This window comes from Antennarius striatus, chromosome 2 (genome assembly GCF_040054535.1).
Source record: "Antennarius striatus isolate MH-2024 chromosome 2, ASM4005453v1, whole genome shotgun sequence".
Lineage (NCBI taxonomy): Eukaryota > Metazoa > Chordata > Actinopteri > Lophiiformes > Antennariidae > Antennarius > Antennarius striatus.
In genome coordinates this window covers 16,114,924-16,125,000 of record NC_090777.1, presented here as the reverse complement: position 1 = coordinate 16,125,000, position 10,077 = coordinate 16,114,924, and the positions used below count along the sequence as shown (strand labels likewise).

Sequence of the window (10,077 nt, the reverse complement as noted above, 5' to 3'; positions counted from 1 at the left end):
TGTTTTTTTCTGTCTCAGACATTAAACTACACATATCTGATCTTTTGGTCTGTGTTGTTGTTGTTGTTGTTGTTTACCTCCTTTCCGGTTTCCATGAATACAGACACTATTTAATTAGTTGTTCACGTGTCCGCCGACCTCAAACTGCAGCCGCCTGCAGACATTCCGGTGCGCTCTTATTTATGAAGAGTCTGCCCACCAGTCGCCCCCCGCCATCAGCCCAGTTAACGCATGAACTCCGTTTAGTTGTGTTCTGGTGTGTTTTCCGGCTGTGGAGCGTGGACAGACCTCCGGGACCGCAGACGGACACCGATAAGATAACGGCTGTCAGCCCAAACGTTACCCTCTCTGTGACGAACAAACACTTCAAAGTCAGACACGGAGAAGAAGAAGATCTTATGGTGTCCCGGTTCTGTCTGAACAAGGCAGTGATCGATAGGGGACTTCATGCTGGTCTTAGTTCGACATTAAACTTGAGGCGAGCGGCTGGTTGGACTGATAGGACGGTCCTGACCTACTTAGACCAGACGGTCTTTATCTAGAATCGGACCCTGAATTCCACGCGGTCCACGCTGACGATCTGCGACCCGATGCCCCACGGGAGCCCCTGCAGCTGCTTCGTGGGACCCCCTGCTCCCACGAAGCAGCTGCAGTGACCTCAGATGAATCCACGGAGGAGTTATTATGAGGTCGAATGGAAGTCAGATCGGACCAGACTGGAAGTGGACTTATTCCACCCCCCACATTGCGTGGGTTTATATTACAGTTCAGAAAATGCTGTATTTGTAAAAAGATTGGTTCCATAAAGTTGTAACTACTCCATTCCTAAACAACCACTACTCGAAAAGCACAAGAATAGTCACAACCACGTGTTTAGTTAGTTTCACAACTGCAGTAGTCCTTTTGTGGCATACATGGAGAAACAGTTTAACATCAGTCCTGTTCAATTTCAATTTTGCAAATACGTTGCTAAAACACAGGAGATGGTTTCATACTGTCCTGACAGAATTCAAACATGTTGGTATTTGATGCATCACAAGTTAGGAACAACCTTCTCTTGCAGGAGCAAGTGAGTCAATGGCGTATAGCAGGGACCTTATATCATGTATTTCTCGCTGTACGATGAAGTGATGCTTTTTTAAAGTATGAGCTGAGACTCAGAGAGACAAAGTACAACTCAGGTAATAACTGATAAAATAACTAAAACCTTTCTGTCACCCATAAATTGCATAGCATGAGCAGGAGATTAGCTGCAGCTTGGATTAGTTAGTTTTGGACATGCAGACTTTATTCAACCCTATCAGACATACCAGCTCAGCGGTGCATTCTTGAAATGTGTGTTGTTTGTTTTGCAGTGAATGAAGAAACTATTCAAGGAGCATGATGCTGTCTTTAGCCACACTGAGTCAAACAGGAGTCAGACGAGCTGTGACTCGAGGGACATTCATGAGGAAGGGCAGGTTCCAGTCCTTCAACCAGTACAGATGCCTTCGTGTCGCCACTGCAAATCTGGGTGCATCTTCATCAGCTGCAACCAATCACAAAACGACTTCTTACAGTTATGTCATTGTTGGTGCGGGGTCAGCGGGTTGTGTTCTTGCTAATCGCCTCACTGAGGACTCCCATGAGTCAGTGCTGCTGCTGGAGGCTGGGCCCAAAGACGTTCTACTCCGCAACATCAGGCTGTCATGGAAGATCCACATGCCTGCTGCGCTGACCTACAACCTCTGTGATGACAAGTACAGTAGAAACATTACTGCATTGTTGTGTACAGTACAAAACTATTGAGGGGGGTGCTTTAGTGTCTAATCATTACTACACATTACACTGTTACAGTGTGTATAAGACAAATGATTTAAGCTGAAGCATAGAGAATGTTCAACACATGGAACTTCATGTTCAATGTAAAACACTGGTCATCTTAAATTTACTTATGATTCTGTATAAGTAAATTTTACAGGGTGGATGGATGGATGGATGGATGATTTATAGAGTGATAGATGTTGACATGTTTTTGGTCATCTCTCCTCAGATATAATTGGTACTACCACACTTTGCCTCAGGCCCACATGGACAACAGGGTGATGTACTGGCCGAGGGGCCGTGTCTGGGGTGGGTCATCTTCACTAAATGCTATGGTGTACATCCGTGGACATGCTGAGGACTATAACCGCTGGCAGAGAGAGGGGGCCGAGGGCTGGGATTACGAGCACTGCCTGCCGTACTTCAGGAAAGCTCAGTGTCACGAACTGGGAGAAAGCAGGTACCACACAAAATATCTGGGATTTTCTTTTTTCCTTTTGGAGGTTCTTGGCATAACGTTTGTCTGTTTTTAAAGGCACGTGAATAATGCTGATAGAAAGGAAGGCATCCTTGAAACAGAAACCACTTAGAAGGAGCGTGCACTCCCTAAAACTACTGTTAACAAAACCTGAGCAATCATACAAAATAAGTAAAACAATAAATAGAGTTTGTGTTGACAGCATTGCTGCAGTGGTGCAAAGTGATAGTTGTGTTTGTGTTAGATTGTGTTGTTCATCTAGACATGTGTATACAGTGGTACCTTTACTTACGAAATTAATTGGTTTCGGAAGAAATTACGTAAATAGAAAATTACGTATGTAGAGACGCATTTTCCATGCAAATGCCCTAATCCGTTCCAAGCCCCAAAAAAATTCCGACATAAATGTTTTATAGAGCATAAAAATACATCAAAACATGTAACAAATACATGTTACGATTAGATTATTACACAATAAATGAGAGTTGTGCATAATATAAAAAACAAAGAATAGAGTAAAGAATAAAAATGACGGTCATTTACTTTTTAACTGCTGTCCTCATTGTTTTTTCCTCTCTTTGGTTCATGCGCTCTTGAAAAACGATGCCAAACAACAGAATGAATTCCAGTCCTCCTTTTGAACTTCTCCAACCACCCACGCGATGCCTTAAACTCCTTAACCTTCCTTTTATTTTAATAACGTGGCGATTGTAGATGCATTACGGCCATATTCTTTAGCGAGATCAACCAAACGCATCCCTGTTTCATGCTTTCCTATGATCTCTTGCTTTGTTTGTACGGACAAAAAAATTCTTTTCTTCTTCTTTTCTTTTCCTCTTTTCTCCGTCACTTTCTTGGGGTCCATAGCGAATACTCAAAAAATTAATATATTTACGTAAAACTATCAGAACACGTCGTGGGTTGAGAGCCAAATGACGAGGACCCTGCATAAACACCGATCTAGTTCCACACAGAGGTCCCTCTTCGCCAATGGGATGCCAGGAAGATACTAGGTAATAGCCAATGACAGAGCAGCTATGAGAATATTGTGTTCAGGAACCTGTGGGAGCTACGAGTATCAGCCCATACTGTATTTTTACCTTTCGTAAGTCGAAATTTCTTTCGTAACTAGAGGTAATATTTTCCTGCTGAGAAGTTTCGTAAGTAGAAAATTTTGTAAGTAGAGACATTCATAAGTAGAGGTATCACTGTACATATAATTTGTGTTTTGTGCGTTGTAGATACCGGGGAGGCAGCGGGCCTCTCCACGTGTCTCGAGGGAAGACCAATCATCCTCTTCACCAGGCTTTCATTGAGGCGGGGCAACAGGCAGGATATCCCTTCACTGATGACATGAATGGATACCAACAGGAGGGCCTGGGCTGGATGGATATGACCATTCATAAAGGTTCACAGAACAAACTACCATCCATGTCACAAAGAATGTTTGAGAGCTTGTATAACATCACAGCAGGCATGTTTTATGAACCATCTCCTCTGACATGGTCTTTATGTCACGCCTCAAATTCATCCAGGTAAGAGGTGGAGTACTGCCAGTGCCTACCTGAGACCCATCCTGGGTCGACCCAACCTGACAACGGAGGTGCGTTGCTTGACGACCAGGATCCTGTTTGATGGCAAGCGTGCCATCGGTGTGGAATACACACAGAACGGGCAAAAGAAAAGGGTAAAATGCATCAACCTTTGTTCATTTTGAGGAAGGAGATCATTAACAAAACTGAATGGTCTTCACATTTTTTTCATTTATCTCACTGTGTGAAGATTTATCTTTTTAACAGCAAGGATGTGCTTTGAAGTATGGTATTGCTGGCTGTTTAAGTCACAGTTTAAGCTCAGACTCAACTCTGTCAATTACTGGATGAATGCTAATCCTCTGATCGTTATTTTTTAAATTGGTTTCTATGATGTTTAGAAGAAGCATCCGTTTTCACAGATTAGTTATCAATGAATAACCTTTTCATTTAGTGCTACAGGTCAGCCATAAACTTCTCTTATCCTGTGAAAATCCAAATCCATTCTTCAGGTCTTCAAAATCCCCTTTTAATTCCAAATGTTTTTCAAATACAGGTAATATTAAAATATAATCCTCTTGGCTGGCTGTTATCCTTGCTCATCATCCCCTGGACATTTCTTTGGTCTGTCTTCAGGTATTTGCAGATAAAGAGGTGATACTGAGTGGTGGAGCCATCAACTCTCCACAGCTCCTCATGCTGTCCGGCGTGGGAAATGCTGATGACCTGAAACAATTTGACATACCTGTGGTTCAGCATTTGCCAGGTATATTTTTTGTACTCAGAAATCTTTATATATATATATATATATATATATATCTCGATGTATATATATATATATATATACACACACACACACACACACACACACACACACACACACACACACACACACACACACACACACATATATACACAGTATATATATATATATACAGTATATATATACAGTATATATATACAGTATATATATATATATCTTTTTTGTTTTATTTCATACTGAAAATACAGGATTATAAGAATAATTAATACAAACATATTAATATGTTTAATGTACAGTACTTAAAACCTACACTGGTAATAGTGTTAAGTAACAGTGTTCATCTGCTTCACATTTGGGATCTTTATAAAATTGTTACACACACATGAATGGATTTTGAAAACACTTTATGTTTTACATGCAAGAGCTGTGATTTACAACACACCAAAAATATGTTTAAATAAACTCCCTAATGCTAACAACCCATGTGCAATGAACATTTAAATTACTAAATTACGTTAAATTACATTTAAATTGAAAACCTCCACTGAGGCTGAGCTTTCCTCCAAAGGGTCCCTTTGCTGACTGGCTACCTTCCCTTTAACATCTGCATTTGATTTAGAATTTAGATGCAGCAAGTCTGTGTAAAAGTTGATTCATTGTCTGGTGATATAAGTGCTTTGAAGGGACACAGTATTATTGTGTTTAGTTTTTACACTTAACTGTAATATAATGTAATGTAATCTAATTTAATTGGACCTAATGTATAGAACAGTGGTTCTTAACCTGGGTTTGATTGAACCCCAGGGGTTCGGTGAGACGGTCTCAGGGGTTCGGCGGAGACAGAGGTCAAGACAAAACACCCGACACACTGTGTCGGGTGTTTTTGCCTAACATACACGAATCACTGTGTACGTTTGACACATCGTATCAATTTGTGATGACACACCCCCCTTAGCCATCACTGGCTGCAGGCGATCACTCTGCATCGATTAGCCTACCTGTGTTACAGGGGATTTTGTGCACTCAGTAGTCGATTTATGCCTGTCATGATGGTACGTCATCTGATTGCTTTCTTAATATTTTTATTTATAGTAACTACGTTGAGCAAAAAAACAAAGTGGATTGGACGAAATATGTGCAACATGAATTTGCATGTACTGTCTAACGGAACGTGATGGGAGTCAGTGTTCTGAATGATTTGCAATGTCAAGTTGAGCAACTCTAGTCTCACACTGGCAGAAATAAAGGAACACTTCCTGAAGTTGCGTGGAAAACAAAAGAAACAGACTTTGTTGTGAAAATGACATTAGAGTAGCACTTGTCAAGGTGAAGCCACGCATATCTGAACTGGTCTCTCAATAACAACAGCAGAAGTCACACTGATTTGGAGGTAGGTAATTTCATGTGAGTTCATGCACTGTCTTGGTTTTGTTCTTTGAAAAAGGTGACATTAATGCACAATTCCTTAAATACACCAGTAAAACATATACTTATGTCTTAAATTTGGAAAAAAACAACTTTTTTTTTTACTAAAGAAGGGTTCAGTGAGTGAGCATATGAAACTGGCAGGGTTCAGTACCTCCAACAAGGTTAAGAACCACTGGTATAGAACACAGCATAATCGAATACAGTACAGTTTTCTAACCTCAAACATACTGTTGCGTAAGTGTAACCACGGAAAGAATGAGGATTTTATGGTTCTAGTTCCAGCATCATACATATGAATCAGGGAAATAATCATAAGTGCGATTCTTCATATACGATTTTACTCTTGTGTTAAGGATAGTTTCTATGGAGACCAAAAATGGGCATGAAGGTGTGAAAAAGGTGGGATGTGAGGTTTCTAGGTGGATTTCGAGCCATACATTGAACATTAATCGGGTTATTTTTGGCACAGACCATTTCTGGCTGTTGTGCATATGTACTTTCAAATGTATTGTTTTGGAAATGAGACCCCAGTCCTGAAAGTAATTATAATTTGAACACTGCTGGTGTTTGTCATTCTTTCCCCTCTCTTTTGTTCTCAGGTGTTGGCTGTAATCTTCAGGACCATCTGGAAGTGTATGTCCAGCAGCAGTGCAAACAACCCATCACCTTATACAAGTCCCAGAAACCTTTCCACATGGTCAAGATAGGCCTGGAGTGGCTCACCATGTTCACTGGTAAGCACAGCTCCTCCACATGCACACGAGAACACAGACATTCAGCTGAACGGTTTGTTTACAGCGCTGAACAGTCACCCTTCCCTCCAAATTTCTGACCATTTCCCTCATCATGCTTATCCTCCTGTAGGTTATGGAGCAACTGCCCACTTGGAGAGTGGAGGGTTCATCCGAGGTCGGCCTCTTGTCACACACCCTGACATCCAGTTTCACTTCTTGCCCTCACAGGTCATTGATCACGGACGAGTGGCTCCCAAAATAGAGGCCTATCAGGTGCGTGTGTTCAGTTGATGGGGGTTGTGTTTTGTTTTATTACACGGAAGTTTTAAACATGTGTGTGAGTGTGTGCTGGCTGTCAGTATTCCAGCCATGTTGCTCTATTCTCTATGTCCCTGAAATACAGTAAGACAAGAGATGCAAAGGACAGTTTCAGAGTAATCTCCTAAAAGGTGGCCCAGGTTCTGGCTTCTTTTAGAGAAGTATTCCCCCAACAGTAAAGATTCTGTCATTGTCGCATCCTTACATGTACTCAACATGTTAAGGAATAATTTGTTATGTAATAAAATTCATATAACATAAAATCATTCCTCAGAAATGAGTGTTTTTGTTTGTGTTGCAGGTTCATGTTGGACCAATGAGAAGCACCAGTATTGGCTGGATGAAGCTGAAGAGTGCCAACCCTCTGGATCACCCGATTCTGCAGCCAAACTATCTCTCCAGCGGTACGAAACTCTCACCAATCTGTCCAGAATCATCCATTCCTTCTGAAGAACCAGACATCATTTGCATGGATCATTGTAATCTGAGTTTATCTCAGCAAAGTAAAAAATGATTGGCTGGATTTCAATATCATACTTGCTAATTTTGCATAATTTATTATTAATGTTGAAGCCAGTGTCTTATTTTTACTCCCTCGTCCCTTGCCAGAGGTTGATGTGTTGGAATTCAGGGATTGTGTCAGACTCTCCAGGGAGATCTTCGCCCAGAAAGCCTTTGACCCTTTCCGTGGTCCTGAAGTCCAGCCTGGTCCTCAGGTCCAGTCTGATGCTGATATCGATGCTTTCATCCGTCAAAAAGCTGACAGCGCCTACCATCCGTCCTGTACCTGCAAGATGGGTTCGCCCTCTGACCCACTGGCTGTGGTCGACTCAAACGCACGCGTCCTGGGTCTGGAGCGGCTCCGTGTGGTTGATGCCTCCATCATGCCTAGCATGGTCAGCGGCAACCTGAATGCTCCGACCATCATGATAGCAGAAAAGGCCGCTGACATGATCAGAAGTCATCCTCCGCTTGTCGACGCAGGGATTCCCGTTTACCAACCACCCACGCTGACAACACAGAGATGAAGTGAAGGAAGGAGGTGAAGGAGAGCAGGAACAGATGGCACCCTTCAGCACACAGGGGTATTTCTGGGCCAGTTATCAGATGACAGCAGCATTGAATCATTTATATTTAAAACAGTGAATACTGAAGTGAATACTGAATACTGTACAACTGATTTCAGTGCATCTGACATCATTTTATAAATCATCAATACGACCGCCTTTGAGAATGTCCAAGCTGGAACCTTGACAGTGGTTTCCACTCCTGCTTAGTTAAGTGATTGTTCAGTGATGAGATTTGTGGTTTCAGGTTAACTATAACTGAATACGGTACAAAGACACAATATTTATAGCTATTTTAAACTTTATTCTTTTTTTTATGAATACGTACTCATTCTGAATTCAATACCTGCAACATATATCAAGACAGGGGCATGTTTACATCACCTTTTCTTGTAATGCTCAGTAAGTGTTGGGTTAGATATGGAAGAGACCCATGTCGTGGGCTCCTCCCCTAACCTCCCAAACCATCCCAGCAACCCAAAAGGTGGCTTTTTATCTTCAAGCTGATAGCAGTGTGGACGGTCTTCAGCCCACTGAGCAAACAATTTAAAATGTGGGCTCGTCAGATCGAAGGACACTTTCTCTCAGATGACAAGTGGCAGGCATTTTTGAATGTTGTGACTCGGTTTTTTTCTTGCATTTGCGGATGCAGTGACATACTGCGTTTACTGACAACCATTTTCCAAAGTGTTCCTCATCATTCCATGACTGTCACAAATTGTTTTTACAAAGATAGATGAAGATGATGAGATAGAACTGTGGAGATATTGGCATTGTTGGTTTTTCTTTGTTTATTTCAACTGCTTAATTGGATGAACACACATACAGCCACCAACTACTCTGGGGGGGAGGGGTCCCTAAGGTCCTCCCAGAGGTGTCAAGGGGACACCCTGCTCAGATCTCAGATGTCTGAAACACCTCAGCTTGCTCTCTATTTTCACAATACAGTAGAATATTTTATGCAGTGAAATTCTTCTCTCTCCACCTCACATAGATTGTAAGGCTTCATCCAGTTTTCTCCTTAACTATATAGTCAACAGCCAATGTCTTGAGTGATCGCTGGTCTTGTGGTTTGATGATCACTAATATGATACTAATAGATATTAATGTCACAGCTGTGCCAGAACCTCCAAGGTTGTTCTTATCACCAGAATTAGATCTACTATGACAGAGACTTAAACTCATTTGATTCCGCTCCTGCAACTGATCGAATGGTTCTTTGTCAACAGCTCTGATGTGCAAGTCTGTTCGAAGTCCACGTGTATCAGTCTGAATTCTCTAGTGAACTTGACTCTAAACCTGGGTAATTCAGGATTCAGAAATCTGCACTAGGGTCACACGCTGGTGGGATCCAGTGATATGAGCAGAGAACAAAGGGCTCTCATTTTTTATATTGTTTCACCATTTCATCTATGCTAGCACCAACCACATCTACTGGCAACTTTGACAAACAGCTGCGTGTCATTGCTGAAAATACAAAACATGTGGACTGTGCATCAGAAAGAACAGAAGTAAACAGCAGCTGGTGAGAAAAAAATGAACTGGGAACAAAAAAAACCCCACAATAAAAGTATATGCATTTTTGCACAGCTCCCCTTAAATCTGAATTAATTTCATGAAATCAACTAAAGAAAGACTTACTTACTTTCATACATAACTGTATATAAAGAATGGGACTGAAGTATATTTGAATCAGCTTCACAAAAATGTATTGATTGATGTAGATTAAAATTAATTTTGCTATCAGGTCTAATTAATCAACTAATTGTCTTATTAAACTTTGCACTACAATATGAAGTATTCTAATTATTTACTTTTATTGTTTACATTACGCAATTAATATTACTTGAACGTTTAAATCATTTGTGTTGTAATGAAGGAGTAATGTGGATTTTAATGGGAGAATCATTTTTGTAGGCAAACACTCAAACCACCCTGACCTTGTCCTTGTTTA

General features: G+C 41.1%; 1 protein-coding gene across 2 annotated transcripts in view; it reads left to right on the top strand.

Annotated features, from left to right (window-relative positions):
* The window catches only part of chdh (choline dehydrogenase), a 10,069-nt gene extending 83 nt beyond the window's left edge, over positions 1–9,986 (top strand). Inside the window, exons 2-10 of one of the 2 annotated variants that reach the window (XM_068334474.1) lie at positions 1,356–1,739; positions 2,033–2,263; positions 3,523–3,689; positions 3,817–3,968; positions 4,450–4,579; positions 6,604–6,738; positions 6,869–7,011; positions 7,358–7,460; positions 7,666–9,986. In XM_068334474.1, coding sequence (XP_068190575.1) covers positions 1,381–1,739; positions 2,033–2,263; positions 3,523–3,689; positions 3,817–3,968; positions 4,450–4,579; positions 6,604–6,738; positions 6,869–7,011; positions 7,358–7,460; positions 7,666–8,084 — 1,839 coding nt within the window. In that variant the 5' untranslated portion in view covers positions 1,356–1,380 and the 3' untranslated portion in view covers positions 8,085–9,986. Of the gene's footprint in view, positions 1–1,355; positions 1,740–2,032; positions 2,264–3,522; positions 3,690–3,816; positions 3,969–4,449; positions 4,580–6,603; positions 6,739–6,868; positions 7,012–7,357; positions 7,461–7,665 lie in introns of those variants that run through there. The other variant, XM_068334482.1, reaches the window with a different exon arrangement.
* Positions 9,987–10,077: the final 91 nt, after the last annotated feature.